This window comes from Cynocephalus volans, chromosome X (genome assembly GCF_027409185.1).
Source record: "Cynocephalus volans isolate mCynVol1 chromosome X, mCynVol1.pri, whole genome shotgun sequence".
Classification (NCBI taxonomy): Eukaryota; Metazoa; Chordata; class Mammalia; order Dermoptera; family Cynocephalidae; genus Cynocephalus; species Cynocephalus volans.
The window spans coordinates 19,490,998-19,511,142 of NC_084478.1; the positions used below are offsets into that span (position 1 = coordinate 19,490,998).

At 38.5% G+C, this 20,145-nt stretch overlaps 1 protein-coding gene across 2 annotated transcripts in view; it reads right to left on the reverse strand.

Moving 5' to 3' along the window:
* The window catches only part of ACE2 (angiotensin converting enzyme 2), a 42,267-nt gene that overhangs the window by 16,273 nt on the left and 5,849 nt on the right, over positions 1-20,145 (reverse strand). For both annotated transcript variants that reach the window (XM_063083007.1, XM_063083006.1), the window contains exons 2-8: positions 15,988-16,146; positions 13,073-13,166; positions 12,494-12,637; positions 10,058-10,170; positions 8,031-8,136; positions 5,747-5,844; positions 2,377-2,546 (exon numbers count right to left, since the gene is read on the reverse strand). In XM_063083007.1, coding sequence (XP_062939077.1) covers positions 2,377-2,546; positions 5,747-5,844; positions 8,031-8,136; positions 10,058-10,170; positions 12,494-12,637; positions 13,073-13,166; positions 15,988-16,146 — 884 coding nt within the window. The remainder of the gene's footprint in view (positions 1-2,376; positions 2,547-5,746; positions 5,845-8,030; positions 8,137-10,057; positions 10,171-12,493; positions 12,638-13,072; positions 13,167-15,987; positions 16,147-20,145) is intronic.

The window sequence follows — 20,145 nt, forward strand, 5'->3', positions numbered from 1 at the left end:
GTTGCTCAATATAAAGTGATGGGCAGGGCTAAGTCTTGTTCTCTTGCTCACAAACTAATAGGAAGACAGATAAACAGAGTCTTCTACTACAGAAACTCTGAGGCAAATACTATATAAGTGATCAGTAGACATGGCCTTGAGTATAACAGTGAGTGAATGCCGGCACAGTCTCCTAAGAAACACCATGAAGGGAATAACTGAGGATGCAGTGAGCAGTCTGGACCTTGATCAACGTTCAGGAAGTTGCCAGGTAGGTGGCAGGGAGGTTGACATTCCTAGAAGTGCTCAGTGAGAAAAGCTTGAGAAAAGAATGTGGCATTCAGGACACTGTGATCAGTTTGGTATAGCCAGGATAGAGAAATAGTAGAAGGAGGTGGAAATTGAGACTTGGGAATCATAATCTTGTAAGTCAAAAAGTGGATGTAGTGGCTCACGAAGTAGGAATAGAATGGCAAAAAAAAAAAAAGACCAAAGACAAAGTTTTAGGAGGCCCCAGTACGTAAGGGGTGGAGAATAAAGATGATTCAGGGGAGATAGAGAAAGTGCAATCAAAGATGTCAAAGAAGTCTGGAAGATGATGGCAATGCCGAAATCAATGAAAAACAACATTTGAAAGACAACTTGTAAATGTTGTCTGATGCTCTTGTAACCCAATGGGATAAGGACTGCATTTGACGATTAGGTGGTGGTCCTTTTGAACTTGGCAAAAGCACGTTCATTCGGTGACTGTAGGGGTCATATTTCAGTAGATTCCCAAATTAATTTTCTTACCACTCTGATTATGTCACCCCCCCATAAATACCCTTTAAGGACTTCTCACTGCTCAATAATAAACTCAGCCTCTTTATATACTCCAGTATGACCCCAACCTGCTTTTCTAACTTGGTTTCTCTCTATCCTATTTTGAAACAATTATAAGAATAGCTGCTCTATATTTACTGTCTACTATATGTAAGATTCTGTGTTAGGAAACTTATATATTCTTTCTCATTTTTAAGCCTCACTCTAGTACTGGGGTCAATAAACTATAGCCTGCTGACTGGCCACCTGTTTTTAAAAATAAAATTTTATTGGAACACAGCCATGCCCACTTGTTTATGTATTGTCTATGGCTGCTTTCATGCTACAAGGGCAGAGCTGAGTAGTTGCAACAGAGGCCTACAAAGCCTAAACTATTTACTTTCTGCCCCTTTACAGAAAAGGATTGCCAGTCCTTACTCTAGTGGATGCTGGTGGGGCCTTAACCAGATTTCCTTTACCAGGCAGATCTACCTGTCCCCCAGCTGCCTGAGTCATAGCTGATAAGAGCCAACAGCTGCTTCCTTCACTGCCTTTGGCCAAATGGGAGGTGCCTTGACCAAGAGGTTATGTCCCCCCACACTCTGGGGCAGTTCACAGCCAATAAAAGACTGAACTGGTACAACAGGCCAGTTCCCTTGTCTCGAGGTGTGACCAGCTCTGTGGTTCAAATCATGCCCCGGAGAGTTTCATGGGAGCAGGCTGAGGCCAAGTCTCTAGCAGAGATCATGTCCTTACCTACTTCTCCTGTCCCATCCTGCTTCCCTCACCTCCCTTTGCCTGAAAGGTCTCCCTCAATGAAGCACTTGTACTAGAATCTCCACGTCAAGCTGAGAAAGCCAACGCAAGACGCTCACAAACCTATGACCTGGGAATTACTATTCTACTTTGCAGATAAAGAAACAGAAACCTAAGAAGGCCAAATACCTTGTCTAAGGTTGCCTAGTCATTAACTGACACACTTAGCATTCCCAAGCCTGTGTTCCCAATTCCTGCCTCTCTGCATTTGATCCTGCTGTTCTCCCAGCCTGGTGTTCTCCTCCCAGCTCTGTCTGTCCAAATCTCTCTCTCATCTTGCAAGTCCTATTCAAATGCCATCCACAAAGCCCTGTCTGAGCCTACCTCCTATTCCGGGTATGATCAGTTCTCTTCCAGTTCCCTGTAGAGCATTTCCTGAGTCTCTCTTATGACACAAACCACTTTCTCCATTTTATCCCAACTTATTTATTTGCCTATCCTGTCTCACTCACGAGAGTGAAACATGAAGGTGAAGATCAATGCCTGATTCACATGTCCATCTCCTGTAAACCTTTTCTAATGTGGGCACCACCATCCCTGTGACCACGCACCTCAAATGGGTGCATAATATTTCAAGTGGGGTGGATTGTCTAAAGGTTCAAGTTGGGGCCTGCTGGCAATCCTCTTTTCCTGGGAAAGCCCAAATGTGCTCTCATGGGCTCCCAGCCTCAGTTCAAGGAGAGTTAACTCATCTCTTCTGTGCTCAGAGAAGAAGAGAAGGAATCCAAGTTCAACATCACCCTGCCTCCATTGTCTCTCATTTAGTGTCAGTCCCCCTACCTGAAGTCTCCCTTCCCCAGGTCCCAGGCTGTGGGGTGGCAGACCACTTTCCGGCCATCTTCTGGATTAGTTAGCATGGAGTTTTCCCAGAATCCTTGAGTCATATTAAAAAGGCCAACAGACACAAAGAACTTCTCAGCCTCCTTGAATATCCTCTCTGCATCCCAGGACTGGAAAAAAAGAACAGTATTTAATTCCAACATTAAAATAACAACATTCTTAAGTGAAATAAGCCAGGCACAGAAAGACACATACCACATGTTTTCACTCATATGTGGAATCTAAAAAGTTGTTCCCATAGAAGTAGAGAGTAAAACAGTGCTTACCAGAGGATGGGGGGAGGGGGCAATGGGGAGATGTTGGTCAAAGAGTGCAAAGTATCAGTTAGACAGGAGGAATAAGTTTTTTTTTGAGATCTATTATACAGCATTGTGAATATAGTTAATAATGATGTACTGTACATTTCAAAATTACCAAGAGAGTAAATTTCAAATGTTCCCACCACAAAAAAATAAGTATGTGAGGTGACGGATATGTTAATTAGCTTGCTTTAATTATTCCACACTGTGTTTATAATTTATAACATCACTTTGTACCCCATAAATGTATACAATTATAAATTGTCAATTTACAATAAAATTTTTTTAAATGGAAGAAAAATATTAATGTCATAAAAAACCGAACATGCTTTCTGTTGGATATGTATATTGACATAATGTTTCCAAAAGGCAATTTGGCAACATGTATGGGTAGCTTTCGAAATCTTTATACTCTTTGTCCCACTAATCCTGCCTCTAGGGTACTAACCTAGGAAACTATCAGAATTTTAGGTCAAAGAATTACATTGAGAATGATTTTTAATAGAGAAAAAAGTGGAAACAACCATCAGAATAGTTAAATAAATAACGATACTTTTGTAGGATGGAAATTGTGCAGCCACCAAAATAATATTTATATAAACAATTTTATTGATATTATAAAATACAATTTAATAGTAAGTGAAAAGTAGACTATATAAACCACTTATATGGTATAATCTTAATATGAAAATGTTAACAGTGGGCTGGGTGAGATTTATGTGTGATTTTTTTATCTTTGTTCTTTGTATTCCAAGTACAAACATAAACAAGGACCTTCTATTTGCTAAAGACTATTCAACTCAAACCAACGATCACTGATTGAGCTCCTTCAAGGGGCAAGCCCCTGTATTAGGCACAATGGAAGGCCCAAACAATAAGGTAGGCATGAAGGCATGGCCTTTTGGAATAAAAAAGGCCCAGATGTAGCCTAGCAGCCAATGGGTATTTGGGACTTGGCTTCATGATCTGTATGGAGTCTAAACTTTCAGAATGCTTTGAAACTGGGGAGAAGTAGCAGTAGGCATATGCCACCCTGCGAACTTTTCTGGGAACTAGTGTCCCAGGAACTGACCAAGCCTGCTTAGGAGATATGACCCACATAGGCAGGCTAAGTTTGTGAAATTGGCAGATTAGCTCATGAGTCACTTTTAGTAACACAGAAAACTTCCTCTGATCTCAAAGACCAGTCAAGTCTGGTTTTTCTTCTATGTCAGCCCTGGAAATAAGAAACAGGATACCAGACTACGGATTTTTCTTTTTTTAATCAATCTTTAAAGACTCAATGTCAGGCAATTGGTATTAATGAGAGGTTCATTCTTAAGTGGAATGAATGTATACCAAAACAGTGCATACTAGTAAGTGCAGTTAACACCTGTTGAATGAAGAATGAATGAATGAATAGAAAACCAGATTGGAAATATTAGGAGTTCTGAGTTCAATCCTTAGTTGCCACTGACTGTCTTTGTGACTTCAGGTAAACTGTTTACCTGAGCCTCAGTTTCCTCACTCAGCATGGAATGATCACAATACCTGTCTGACAGTCTCATAGATAACACTAGGACAGATGGTGGATGAGAAAACACTTAAGAATGAGTAAGGATCTACATAAAGATGGGCCTCTACTGCTGCTCAACTGCAAAACGTGGCTAGAACAGCTGCAAGAGTTTGGAGGCCTCTGCAGCTACACATGTTTATTCTGCAGTGGACTTTTCCCAGGAACATGTTATGTATGAGAAGATGTACATTGCTTTGCTAATTACAGACTTAAAACTATTAGCAAGCGAAGGTTCAGTGATGCATATACAGTAAATTATGTTGCAACCCTCTGAAAAAATTATATAAGGCAAATAGAAGTATGATTATGAGTTCTATCCAGAAATGTAGAATTTTAGTTGACTGAAGAAAAAGATGTAATTATAACTATAATATGATTTTGTCTATGGAAAAGAACACTGAAAAAATTAAACAATTATATACCCACATGGTAAGAAAAAAGTAATTTAAAATTATTTACCCAATTTCTCCCTAACCCCTCTCTCCCTCCCCCTTTCCGATCTTTAGTAACCATAGGTCTGTTCTGTCCTTCAGGAAGTTCAATGTATTATTATAGTCTTTCTTTCTTTCTTTCTTAGCTCCCACTTACGAGTGAGGACATGCATTATTTCTCTTTCTGTGCCTGGCTTATTTCACTTAACATAATTTTCTCCAGGTCCATTCGTGTTGCCACAAATGGCAGAATTTCATTCTTTTTATGGCTGAGTAGTATTCCATTGTGGGTAAGGGACACAAAGAATAATTACAATTTGTAATAATGAACATGCTAATAATATTGATTTGATCATCACATATTGTACACAAATACTGATAGCCAACACTGTACCCCCAAAATATGTAAAATCAATTATGTTTCAATTTAAAAAATTTTTTAAAAACTGGTCTAACCAATGGAGACATCCAATGTTGTACCAAGGAACTGGTCATGGTGGAAAAAGTCTGCCCCAGTGTAGACAACAAGGGGTGCATTTTTTTTTTTTTTTAGAAAATTTAAAAGCAATAATGAACTGAAAGTCCTAAAATATATTATTTTAAAGATTCTTGTAATATTTTTAACATTAATGATTTTTTGAATATACAAAAATCTTTTAATGGTATTTTTGCTTTTACTATTCATAGAGATTACTGATTGATTACTTATAGCAATGACTAACTTTGGAAAGAGTGATGCCATCCAGTTGGTAATTCCACATCTTATTCCTTAATGGAAAACTCAGGTTATCTCTATTTTGAATACCACTCAACAAGATCAGTAACAAAGCTGGTATTCAAGGTACTTAAGGCCACTGGCATTGTAAACTACATTTCCTTGAAAATATAGCCACCTAGGAAATAAATTTAAATTAAATGGAAATTGTTTTATTTACACAGTTTCACATATGAGATAAGAACAGAAGAATGGCTTAAAAAATGAAGCTGAGAATTTAGTTTTAGTCTTTAAGGCCTCTTCTTCCTACCTGGTTCAGCATTGCATCAGTAACATCTATGTTTGGTTTCTGTCCATAGGGAACTGTCAGAGAGTACAGATTTGTCCAAAATCTACCCCACATATCACCTATTTAAGAAAAGAATCTGTTAATATATGACAAAGACCGCAGAAATAGAGACCTGATTTTACATAGCACATGAGATGAGATTGACAAACAAGCTGTACAGTATTCTAGATTTAATCTAGTTTCTGTGCTTCCCATTTACCACCTCTTTTTCCCTTTTTTCCCTCTCTTACTCTAAACGTCCAACACTTCCTCCTTCTATCTTCTCTAAAAGATTAAAATGGCAGGACATTATGTGGTTAGGCAAAGCTCGTGAGAGAATCATCCTAGTTTCTCTCATCTCAAATAACAATTCAAAGGCACAATTTATTAAATATATGGAACATCATAGCTACTATAAATTAGAAAGAGATTTATATATAATCCACCATCCATGGGACAAAATACTACAAATTAAACTATCAGTAATATCTAGTATTGGATTCCAGAGATCATATGAAAATCATCATTTAGGAACTTCTAACTAGTAACTAAATTCCACTTTTATTACTATAGTAGTACACTTAAATGGGTGACTTTCGAAAGATATCAAACAAATGTTAAGTTGGATTTCGAGGCCAGAGACCCCAAAAAGGAAGATGGATTTAGAAAAAGTCAATCTAATAGCAGGACCAGAATCTTGGGGCCAAAGAAACGGGGCAACACAACTACATAAAGAGGACTCAAGTTAACTTATTTTTTTAAATTAAAATTTAGTAGAGATAAATGTGAAGTCCTATGCTTAAATTTTAAAGGTAAACCTATCCACCATAGAAATATATATGTGACATCAGGCTGAGACACAGTCTTCATGTAAAAGACCAAAAGTGGCCCAACAAACAGTATGACATGGTTTCTAAAACACAAATGAGACCTTAAGCTAAATTGAAAGAATTATAGTGTCTAGAACAAAGGCAGGCATGGTATCATTTTTAATTTATGTTAGTCAAACCTCTTCTGGAGTAACTGTTCGGTTCTGAGCATGATAATTGAAGAGGGACATCGACGAAGTATATAGCTCGTCCAAAGGAGAATAATTAGAAAAGTGGGATTTTAAGGGACAGTTGGAAATCTGTGTAGATCTTTAACTTGAAAAAGAAAAGAGTGTATACATGATGATAACAGTAGCAGTCACTAAATGGACTGAGTACATACTCTTGTGCCAGGTAGTATGCTGTGTCTTATATGATGGCTGTTTACAACTATCTGGAAGGTCATCTTGTAGAATAAGAATTGACATATTCTAGGTAACCTCATAGCATGGAAATAGGAGTAATGAATAAAAAGCATTAGAGGGACGTTGATCGAGTTCCACCTAAAGTAGAACTTTCTTATTACTGGTGCCATGCAGCAACAGGTTATTCTACCTTGGAAGAAGGAACCACATCACACCAGACAGATTGAAGCAGAAATTGAATGACTAAATAACGCCTACCAAGGACATTGTAGAGAGGATTTCTATATTACTTTAGGGTTAACAGTCTCCACAGGTCCTTAATCCATATTCTCTCCTGCTGACAGACATGAGGCTGGGCTGTGGAGGACAATTAGCTACCAGTAACTTAGCTTGACTACAGTAAGCACGCTACATACGCATGGCATGAAATTTTCAAAGGTTTGTGGTTTATCTGGCCTCAGCTCCTGGGTGGAAGAGGAGAAGATGGCCACCCTCCTTCATTCATGACTCATATGTATTCCGAACCAAGCAATTTTCAGCAGAAGTAACTGGTGGTGTCTAGAATGAACTTAAAGAAACTTTCACTCAGCTATACCTTAATTCTAGAAAGCCTTTCTCTCACCCTTGACCACCCCCAGCCTACCAAGCTTCTTTCCTCTGACAACATGATACTAAAATCCCAAACTCCACCTCAAAAACTTAGCCAAACAACTTGAATACTTAAACATTATTTTCCCATTTCCGCTCTCATCTGAACCTGGAATTCTTTCTCTAGTTATCTCAAGTAACCTCTTTATTTTGTGAATTGTGGCCAAACTAATAACTCTTTATGTACATTTAAAAGTAATGTAATAGAGAGTAATTGAAAATGGATTTTCTGTTAAAGTGCTTTCCAAATGTAATTTCTGTAATGTTACTAATATCATTCACAGAATTTTTCAAAAGTTTTATGTTGGGCTTCATTTAAAAGATAATTTCATTAGTGGAAATAACAAATAGCCAAGTATACAAAGAGTTCCTTGGGTTTCTTACCAAGCAAATGAGCAGGGAGGCATCCAGTCGGACTGATATAGGAAGGGTAGGCATCCATCAGCTTTGCCCTCACATAGGCATGAAGCTGTTCATATAATGGTTTAATCTGAAAAGCCCAGGAAGAAAGTTTAAGACCAGGAGCAGCCAATTCCAAGTTCCAAAGCCCAATACTAGAAACAGGAACTTCTTAAACAAGTACCCCACAAATATATATAATCAATTATGTTTCAATTAAAAAAAAACTCAGAAAAAAAAAACAAGTAAAATTTCCTGAAATTATAATTTTTCTCCTCTCAAATGTTCTGGAGAATTTGAAAGCATTCCTTCTTCCCAGCTATTTATGGTGACTAGCTCCACTGCATAAATCAGTAACCACACCTGCAGGAACACAGATCTCAAAATGAAAGATGTAAGAAAATTCATTTTTTAAAAATATTCATTTTTAAGATGTTACCTACTTCCTTTGTTTTAAAATTGAGGTCTAATTTACATACCGTAAAATTTACCCATTTTTAAGTGTGGAGCTTCGTGAATTTTAATATGTTGAAACTATTGGGAAACCATACCTCCATTCAGTTTTTGTTTGTTTGTTTGTTTTGTCTTTTTGTGACCGGCCACACCGCGCTCAGCCAGCTAGTAAACCGGCCATCCCTATATAGGATCCTAACCCGCGGCGGGAGTACTGCCGCGCTCCCAGCGCTGCATTCTCCCGAGTGCGCCATGGGGTCGGCCCCTCCATTCAGTTTTAGAACACTCCCATCACCTTCCAAAATTTCCTTGTGCCCATTTGCTGTCAATTTCACTCTCACCTCAAGACACAGGTAATCACTGAACTGATTTCTGTCTCTATAGTTTTTCCTATTTTGGACATTTTATATAAATGAAATTAGATAATACGTGACCTTTTGTGTCTGGCTTCTTTCACGTACAGGGTTTTTTAGGTTCATCCATTTGTTGCATATATCAGTAATTCAGTCTGTTTTATTACTGAGCAGTAGTCCATTGTGCAAATATAGCAGAGTTGGCTTATCCATTCACCAATTGGATGACTGGGTTGTTTCCAGTTTGGGTCTATTATGAATAATGCTGCTATGAACATTTGTGTATAAGTCTTTCTATGGATATGTGTTTACATTTATCTCATATAGATACCTAAAAGTGGAATAGCTAAGTCACATGGTAAGTGTGTGTTTAATTTCTTAAGAAATTTCCAAACTGCTTTCCCAAGTGGCTACCCCATGTTACACTTCTGCCAGCAGTGTATGAGGGCTCCAATGTCTCCACATTCTCCCTAACATTTAGTGTTGTCAGTCTTTTTGATCATAGTCTTTCTGGTGGATGCGTTGCAGATTTTCATCATGATTTTATTTGCATTCCCCTAATAATTCTTTACTAGATTATATGCCATTTGTATAAGTCCTTTGATGATGTACTTATTCAAATCTTTTGCCCATTTCATTTTTAGAGGGTTGTTTGTCTTCCATTTTTGATAGCTCTGACCAACTATGGCTGTGACATAGTAGCCTTACATCAGAATTTTGAAGGTGCAAGGGTAAAGGGAAGGTGTGGTGTTCTAAATGGAGGAAGAGAGACACATTAAGACACTTCTGCTCATAAAACTCTTTTTTCCCTATGAAGATTTCATTAGTCAAAGGCTAATAAAATAATAGTACCAATAGTCCTAAGGAAGGAAGCAAAACCTATGTCTCTGTTAATAAAGACAGCATCAGCCCCGGGTAGCTCACAAAGACCCTTCCTTCTAATCTTTTCTTCTTCTAGTCTTTCTTTTGGTGATTACTGGTCAGTGACTGAAAGGGGGAGGAAAGCAGAGCAATTCTGATCACCTGTAGGGGCTTCCCTATTATTCTCCAAAGTTGTGTCAAGCTCTAATATTCATAACTCTGTGATGCCTGGAAATGGCTGAACAGTGTGTTAAGAACAAGCCAGAATGCTTTTGGTCCCTGTCCCCTTTTTGCCATACACTGCTCTATGTTTGTTTCTGTTTCTATGTGTAGATCCTTGGTTACCTCCTCAAAGGTGCTTTCCACATCTTTAATCAGCTGGTTGCGGGTATAATTATAGCCATCTTCTCCCTCTGCTTCATAATCTCCTCTCCAATAATCCCCGTAGTCCTCATAATCTGTTTTTAAAAAACGAGAAAGGAGAACATAAGGAAAAGAAAGAGAGAAAACACAGTGTATGCAGATTAACATTGCTGAAGAGTTAAAAGCATTCTAAAGGTTTTATCACATTTCTACTGCCCTTCTGAACATCAACTCAAAGGGATGCAAATGAATGACAACCCTAGCTAATGTTTGTTAAACACTTGCTCTGTGCCAGGAGTTTAAGTGTATTATCTCATTTAACAAGCCACACAAAAACCGTACAAGATTGTCATTATGACAACCCTTACTGTGCAGATGAACAGCCTGTGCTTATTGTTTAAATAAATTTTATTGTGGATATTTAAGGTACACGGGATGATGATATAAGATACACACAGTAAAATGGTTACTGTAGTGGAACAAATTAACATATCCATCATCTTACATAATTACCCACTTCTCCCTATGGCAAGAACAACTATAATCTAATATTATAGATATCAGAACAATTATAATCTAATCATTTAGCAAAGATCCTGAATACAATACACTGCTATCACCTATAGTCCTCATGTTGTACATTAGATCTTTAGACTTGTTCATCCTACATATCTGCTGCTTTCTATCCTTTGACCTACATTTCCCATTTTCTTCCCCCTTCCCTGCCCCTTATAACCACTGTTTTATTCTCTGTCTCTGTACTGTATATATGACCTTTTTTTTTTCTTTTTAGATCTCATGTATAAGTGAGATCATGGAAGACTTTTCTTTCTATGTCTGGCTGATTTTACTTAGCATAATGTCCTCCGGGTTCCATCCATGTTGTGGCAAATGTCAGGATCTCCTTCCTTTTTAAGACTGAGTCATATTCCATTACATATACTTATATACCACAGTTTCTTTATTTATTCATATATTAATGGACACCTATGTTGTTTACACATCTTGGCTATTAGGAACAATGCTGTAATGAATATGGAGTGCGAATATCTTTACAAGATGGTGATTTCATTTCCTTTGGGTATATACCCAGAAGAGGGATTGCTAGGTCCTATGGTACTTCTATTTTTAATTTCTTCAGGAACCTCCATACTGTTTTCTATAATAGCTGCACCACTCTACATTCCACCACCATCCTGTGCTTACAGTGTTTAAATCACTTGTTGACGGTCACACAGCCGGTACCGGGCAGAGGCGCACTCTTAGACTCCTAACTCTGGATCTCTATTTTCTCCATATGTCAGTTTACATCTTTAGCTTTAAAACATGACATTGTATCTCTATTTAATTCTCATTTTGTTCATGGCCTTATATTTTCAGATCTGATCCAACTCATCTTAGACATTGCCACAGTGAGCTGTGTTTGTTGGAAAATTATACGTACACACAGCACATCTCTATGTGCTCCATTTAGTATTTGACCATCAGGAAACACGAGCTTGTGTTAGGGCCTTAACTAATAAAGTTTGTAAACTTATTTTGATAATTTTTCTTTTTACATGCACATTGGCTGATGAGGAAGATGAGGAAAGACATAAGTATTTTGGATGGAAGCAAATGCATGATATTGTAAAACAAAAATGATGGCAAGCTACTGTCTCCAGCTTGCCTGAGGCTTGAGAATATCAGTTTAAGTGGCAGTGGAAGAAATTTAGGAACAACAAACGAGAAAAAAAAAAATCTTCCTTACCCAACCCAAAGGGGCAGTGAATCACCAAAGCGTAAAGTTATTCATAATACCATGACTTCAGCTCGTTATTCAGGCAGAAGAATAAGTTAGGGAACATGGAAGTGCCTTCCCGCATTAAGATTTTTATGACCACATGACTTGAGTTATAATTACAACTATAGAGAACATTGGGTTTCCAGACTAAACTAATCTGAGGGGTTTTTTTGTTTGTTTTTGTTTTTTCTTTCTTTCTGGGATATTACCCTGAAATAGACACACAGATGAACTTTGAGAATGAACTGTGGCCAGAAAGGGATTTAGGTGATGGATAGTGGCTTTGTCTATCAACCTGTCTGAGAAATAGGATCCCCACTCAATCTGCATATTCCTTTGGGAGCCCTTGGGGGCCTGAGACCTTCCTGGATAGCTCATACGTCCTAATTCCTGAATAATAATTCATTTCAGGCTCTGTAGTTGAGTCTCGTTCCTGAGCTTTTTAAACTGTAGAATGCCAATGCAACTTTTCTTATTCCCTAGTAGTTTCTTCTAGAGACAGGTAACCTTAATTCAGCAGATGATTGTTAAGCTAGGGGTATCCCTGATATCAAAAGGCAGGCTTGATAATGCATGAGCAATAGGTCCATCACCCCATACAGAGTTTCAGCACCCCTGCAGACCCGCTGACTTACCGTTCGCTCTTGCCATCTCATTTTTCAGGACTACATACTCTTCATATAATGGCCTCAGCTGCTTGCCGACCTCAGACCTCCAGCCTTCCCAAGCCCAGAGCCTCTCATTGTAGTCTGTACTCTTTGCCATTATGTTATCCAAACCTGTTATCACAAAGCACCCAAAGTGAAATAAACATGCATTTGTTAAAATTTTATTTGTAAACAATTATATGAACTTTAAAGGATTAAAAGTAAGGTCAGCAGATAGCAACGTCATAAAGTTATTAGCTGAAATCTCATGATTCCTTAATTTCCTCACCCTTATTATAGTTCCAAAATAGATCTGCAGAGAAATAAACCACTGAAATAATTTAATTACTAACTTAATTAAATTACTTGCCTGTGATAGAACTTACAATGAAATTATATTAAAAGTTAAAAGAGCATCCATGTGTTGAAACACACATGTTTGGAATCTTCTCATCTTTGAATTATCCATCTGAAGAGCACAATGTCATCATCTAACGTCAATATCATTTTTAAAACTTGGGAGAAAAAAGTAAAATTCATAATCACTACTCAAAATTAATAGCTTACCTGGTTCAAGTAATAAGCACTCCTGTGGGTTATTTGGGTTGCAAACTTTTCCAGTACTGTAGATGGTGCTCATTGCATTTAGAATTGTGTTCAACTGCAAATTAGAGATAATAAATAGTGTTTACAATGAAAAAATGTGCTAAAGAGAATGGTAATGTAAAGATCTCCTTTTGGCCATGTGGTTTTTGATGCCTCAAAATACAGAAATTCACATCTTCTTTGCCAGATTTCTTCTTGTATTTAAGGGAAAAAAAAAAAAAACTTCCCCACTGCCAACTAGCACAAAGCCTTATAAGCACATAATAAATACATGTGGAGTAGTTGAAATAAACAGATACACAAAAACCCCAAGAATGTTCCTCACCTACACATACAGAAAGAAGTGCATTTTTTTGTTGTGGTATTCAGTATGTATTGAGCCTCTACTATGTCCTACACTCTGACAATTCTGAAATGAATGAGTCACTGGCCCTCAAGGACCTCAAAGTTATGAAATGGTGAGGCATCCATAACAGCAATAACTACATAACAGAGTAATAAGTGCTATAACTGTTACCAAAATGTAATGTGGCAGTATGGGGGGGGGTAGAGAAATTAATTACCTGGAGATTCAAGAATGGCTGCAAGGAGGGGGGTACATTCGAGCTGTGTCTTGGAGAAGTAGGAATTGGTCAGGTAGAAGAGGGAGGTAGAGGGCAGAGCCTAAAAGATGGAAAGAAGTTGGAAAAGACAAGGCATTTTCAGGGGGAAGTGAAGGACATGGGAGCCAGGCTCTCTCCCACAGATGATTTGAGAAGCACTGAATTAAATTAAGCACTGTTTCCCCTTCTCCTGTTTCCCTCTTCCATTATTCTTTCATTGTACTACAAGAGTCATTACCTACAACATGAAATCGATCCTAGGCTTAAACTTCCACAAGGTTCCACAGTCCAAAGGAATACATCTAAACTCCTCTCCATGGCACCAAACCCCTCGTGGTCTCTTCCTCTACCTGCTTCTTCGATCTCCCCTACTCCCTCTCCATTGAGTCCATGCACTCTTGAGTCTCCCCTCTCCCCAAACACTTCAAGCTCTTAGATGTGTTTCAGTGGTTTTCAGACTGGCTGCACATTAATTAGAATTATCTAGGAATCTTTTAAAAGTAGAATGTCCCGGCTCCACCCAAGCTTGAACAAGCTGTCTAGATTTGAATGGGCAAGGTTTCTTGTGGTGTCCTTGAGAAAAAGATAAGGAAACAGGGAAGGAATAAGGTGAAGTGAATTAATAACTAATTGGATAACTGGACCCAGAGAATGCAGACTAATAAATATCAATTCGTGGAAAGAGACATGCCATATGGCTTTATCTTTGTCCTTACCATGCATTTTTATTTTTAAAATGTAGATTAGAATATACAGAGTTCTAGAGGACAAGCAACTGAGAAAGAGACCTTTGACATTATATAGCTAAATATTTTAGACTAAAATAATTCAACAGGCTACATCAGGGGTCTGCAGACCATATCCTGTCTGTTGCCTGATTTTGTAAAGTTTTATTGGAATACGGCCATGCTCATTTATTTATGTATTAGCTATGGCTGATTTTCCACTACAATGGCAGAGTTGGCTAGTTGTGACACAGACAATAAGGCTTGCAAAACCTAAAATATTAACTCTCTGTCCTTTCACAGAAAAAGTTTGCTGACTTCTGGGCTAGAAGGATGAGATAGAGATGAATATAGGCTTTCTTGAATTTGGACAAACTAACTACCTAAGAACAGAATTTTAAAAGGTGCCATTTCAGAGCAAATTTGGAGACTTCATTGACAATGAGATTGATATGAGCCAACCTTGGTATTTGGTTGTCAAAAACCAAAAAATCAACGAAAAAAACTAATACAATCCTAGACTGCCTTAGTAGATGTAGACCACAGGAAGCATAAAGTCATATTCCTGCTCACCTCTGTGCAGACTGCAACCCACTAAGAGTGTTGTATTCAGTTCAAGGACACTGACAAAACAAAGACAGCAACTAGGGCTGGGGAGGGGACTCAGCACCACTGCATAGGGGGAAATTGGCAAAGTGAAGGATGTTTAGCCTAGACAAGAAAAGCCTCAAGTGGTTCTAAACAAACTAGCTGCCTCCATTTATTTAAAGACTATTATGGGAAAGAGCAGTTTGGCTCTGGAAGGTAGAACGAAGTAAAGGTAAAGCATTTTGCATTCCATGGAGGGAATATCTCCCATTGCTTGGGGAGGACTCACACATGGAACTGCTGTTTTGGGAAGAATGGAATCGCCCATCCCTGAAGTGGTTTGAGCTGAGGCTGTTAGCCACTTGTTAAATAAGTTGCAGAAGAGAGTCAAAGACGAAAGGGGGAGAGAATTAGATTGCACATGGGGCTTCTCAGGCTTGGCACTGTTGACTTTTTGGACCAGACAATATTTTGTCGTTGGGTGCTGTCCTGTACATTACGGAATGTTCAGCAACATCTGTACCCACTAGATGCCAATAGTATCCTTCAGTTGTGGCAACCAAAAAAGTCTCTAAATGTTGTCAAATATCCTGGCGGGGGGGCAAGGGTAGGGGATCACCCCAGTTAAGAACCACCAACACAGATTAAATGTATTCTTCAGGCTGCCTGATCCTCAGGAAGGTGACCTCTGTCTAGAGTGCCTGTACAAACCACAGTCCCTGGAACAATTCCAGTTTAATTCTGTCTTAATGTAATTATTACCAGTGTCTTCTTTCACTCTCAAAAAGATCCCAACTTAGATGATAAAGTATACGGTCACCCCACCTAGGCACAGAGCTCTTTCTAATGTCAGCATTACTGTCCTTGCAAACAAAGAAAGCAGTCATGGTTGATATTAATGTTTAATATTTCCCAAACATTTTGATTCTTGGGGTCGGTACTAAAATGTTCACAAATATACCTGTCTGCTTTTGTCTGCTGAGAGCGCTGAAGACCCACTCTGCTGAAGGGCCTGCAACTGAAGCTTGACTGTGAGATTCTGAATTTCTTCTAGTGAATAATTTTTGGCAAGTTTGGACTGTTCTTCATAAAAGGCAGACCATTTGGCTCCAGCAGCATCCTGAAATGACAAGAAATTGAAGTTGAAATGACACTGCTTGAACAGTTAGAACAGAAGACACAATCCAAGAACATCTTCTGGAACATCTAATATTTTCTGAGTCGTTTCATTCTCTACTTTGCTGAAGGTCAAGGTTTAGGTTAAGATTGATCAGGTCACTCTTGGTCACTCTCTCTTTCTGGCCCAGTGCCTAGTTTTCCCAAGGGTCCTGTCCCAAGAACTGGAAGTGAATTCTCACAGATAATTCACATTGTGGGGTTCTGGAATTTATTGCTTTAGTGCTGTGACGTAGGTGAATTGGCCAAGGATTCGAGGATGAATGCTCTAAAATGAGGACCCAGTAAAGCTCAGAGTGGGCATGATGGGAATACAGCCCCTCAGGGCAATGGGAACCATGAGAAATGAGAACCAGTTCACAGGAAGCTGATAGGTGCCATGACTTAGCCCAGAGATTCTGATCTTAAATTATGATCTCCCAAAAGAAGGCTGCCTAGAATATGGCCATTTGGTAGCCATGGTGATTTTCTATGAGCAAAAGAAATCAACAAGCAGGTGATGATGCCAGGACACACTTGCCCCCCATCTTGAACATCAATAGGTAGGTGGACTTCTCCAGACTTCTCTAGTGTAGTCTTTTCTCAATGCACAAATTCATTTCCATTTGTCAAAGACTAAAATGATCAACTACTTTGTGTGTTGTGCTGCTCTAGACCATACAAAAGAGGTAGCACATAAAGACAGTAAGAGCTCCATTCTTATAGTCAGACACATGTGACTAGCTGTGTGACCTTCGGCAAATTACTTAGCCTCTCTGAGCCACAGTTACCTTATGTGCAAAATGAGAGTAATGAGAGTAAGGATTTACCTTGAGGTTTCATTTTATCTTGAGGATTTACTGAGGTTGTTGTAAGGATTAGAAGAGTTAAATAATAAAATACTTACCAGAGTGTCTGGCACATCCTAAGCATTTGATAAATGTTAGTTATTTTCTTATACTTTTCCTTTTTATTTTGGCAGCTGGCCAGTATGGGGATCCAAACCCTTGACCTTGGTATTAGCAGCACCATGCTCTAACCAACTGAGCTAACTGGCCAGCCCTGTTGTTTTATTATTTATAGAGGAAAAAGTCATTTTACTTAAGTTGCTTACAATTTTATCAGACAGGTAAGGTATGTATCATGAATGTTTCATTAAGGAAATATAAGACTATATAATAATGTATAAACTACGAGTGGGGCCAGCAGCTTCTGTTATAAAAAAGAAGAAACTCAAGGAGGAGACCAGATTTGGCCAAGCCCTCATGGAGGAGGTGAGACTTAAGACAGACCTCAAAGTAGGTAGGAGTTGGACGGATGTAGAATACTTTGCAAAACAATTTACCTCATTTGATCTTCTTAACAACCCTAGGAGACAGAAAATCACTCTATCTCCATTTTTATAAGTGCAGAAAGTGGGTGAGAGAAATAAATAGTGTGGCTGGCAGACAATCACCAGCATTCGATCCTGGACCCTGTGGCAGACAGACTCTAAGATGGCTCCCATGACCCCTGTCTTCTGGTGGTCACACCCTTGTATGATTCCCTCCCCTTGAGTATGAGCAGGCCTGTGATTTGCTTCTAACCAATGACAAACAGCAAAAGTGACAGGGTGTACATGTTTACATTACATTAGATTGTAATTTCTATCTCGCTAGATGTGTCTCTCCCTTGTTGACTTTGATGCATCAAGATGCCATATTGTGAGCTACCCTGTGGAAACAGCCAGATGTTGAGGAATTGAGGTTGGCTTCTGACTAACATTCTGCGATAAACCAAGGACCTTAGTTCAGCAGCATTCAAGGATCTCAATGCTATCACAAATCACATTAGCTTGGAAGGGGATCCATCCGCAGTTGAGCCTCAGAGGAGACTTCACCAGCATCTTAAATCCAACCATATAAAACAGAAGCAGAAGGTCCAGCTAAACTGTGCCTGGACTCCTGACCCACAGAAACTGTGGGATAATAAATATGTGCTGTTTTAAACTACTAAACTTGTGGTAAGTTCTTACACAGTAGATAACCAGTATAGATTGCAAAGGCAGGACTCCAGGCATAACTACACTTTTCAGACCAGGAATTTTATTTTTATCCTGTGAGTACCAGACAGTCACTGGGAGGTTTTGAGCAGGCATTTAATGTGATGGAAATGGTGCATGGAAGTGACAGTAATGGACCAGACAAGAGATGAAGAAAATAGTGGCAGTGAAATAGAAAATATTTTCTCTCCTTATTGAACACTCACAACCTCTCAGAAACTACTTCTTAACTAATCCTCACAACAATCTTGCAAGGGAATTGTTATCAAGTCTGCTTCACAAATGAGGGAAATGAGGCACAGAGCAGGTAAGTAACTTTCCCTAGGTGCAAGCCACCTGACGCCCTTCCCAATCCCTACCCTTCTTCAGCCAATCCGGGACAATTTACTGTCAATATAAATTTCTGGTAAAACTTTGATACCACATTATAGAAATAATTTTATTCTCAACCCACTTTGGAAACAGCTTATAATCCCCCAAAGGCCTTGGTATTAGAACATTTCTCATGTTCTAAGAAATACTGCATGTGGGACTTTGAGGATATCTGTTGTTATGTTATTTATTACTACCATCCTACAAGTGTTATGTTTTATATCACCAAAAAATCACTTTATGTTGCCTTGCATTTGGCCCTTGAGGACATACTGTTCCCAAGATGTTCTTTTTAATGTTTTTTACAATTTATTCCATATCCTCACCCCAAGGCTCTCAAGCCTAAATAAAACAGACAGTTTAGCAGTTAGGCAGAGAACCAAAGTGAGTTCATACACACCAATCAGATCATTTAGATAGTGGTCGATAACTATTTGTAGTTTTGGGACCTGAATGATGATGAAATAAAACTTATATAGCAGTTTACCAAGGCTCAAATGGAACCATTATAGACAAAATTGGTGGCATTCCACTACCTCTGTGAAAAGGCAGGAGAGAGCCAACTAAAACTAGAGAAGTTTGTGCATAGGGTTTGGGGAAAAGATACACATTGTTCAGGACAGCCACAAGAAATCAACACTCTCTGCCCCCATTTATAACTGTAGGAGATATCATATTTCCATCCTGTGGGAGATCCTTTGTAATTTCAAGGACTGAAAACATAAAATCCTAAATTATATTTTAAAACATTCAAGAAGATATCCTGCTCTTTTCGGCCTTAACTATATGCATAAATTAAGTATAATGATTTAATTATGCTTTTGAATGTTTTCATATGAACTTTGTCTTAAGCAATGGGTCTGGTGATCTCTACCCAAATTGTGATAATTGTATTTAAACAATTAAAATGCTTTTCTGATAAATTGTTTGAGATTTAAAGGATTGACATCTCATTTTCTCTTTTTCTATAGCTCACTATCCCCAGAACCAGGCTATACTTTCAGCAACCTCTAAATCACTTTTTCCCCTGCAGGTGTGAGAGTTCCCAGAAGACGAAAAACTGGGTGAAACCTTAGCATTCATCCAGGACGTTGAAGCTCAACATGGTCCCAGGAAAACCTCCACCCTTGGGTGCCATATGCTGGCCCAGTTTCCAGGTATAGCTCTCAAAGCCACATCAGATTCAAAGATGAAAGCTACCTTGGTTACTCTTTAAATACACCCAGAGACTTGCATACTTTAAAAAACACTTATGCTATTTAACAACATAGGTTATCTAAGTTATATGAATATGAACTCCATCACTCCACCTTGGGATTCAAAAAGTTAATTTTTCTTTATTTTAGATGGGAGGTTTAATATTTTAAAATTTAAATGTTTTAATGTTTATAAACATTTTTATTTTTTGAATTTTATCTCATGGGGAAAAAAAGTGCTCACTCCTGAATTCCAGTTACTTGCAGCACAGTGATCTCCCCCCACTCCTGTACCTGTGTGTAGGCATTTATGTATGTCAGGAAGCCTGGGACGGACTCATTAGAGATGGGCATT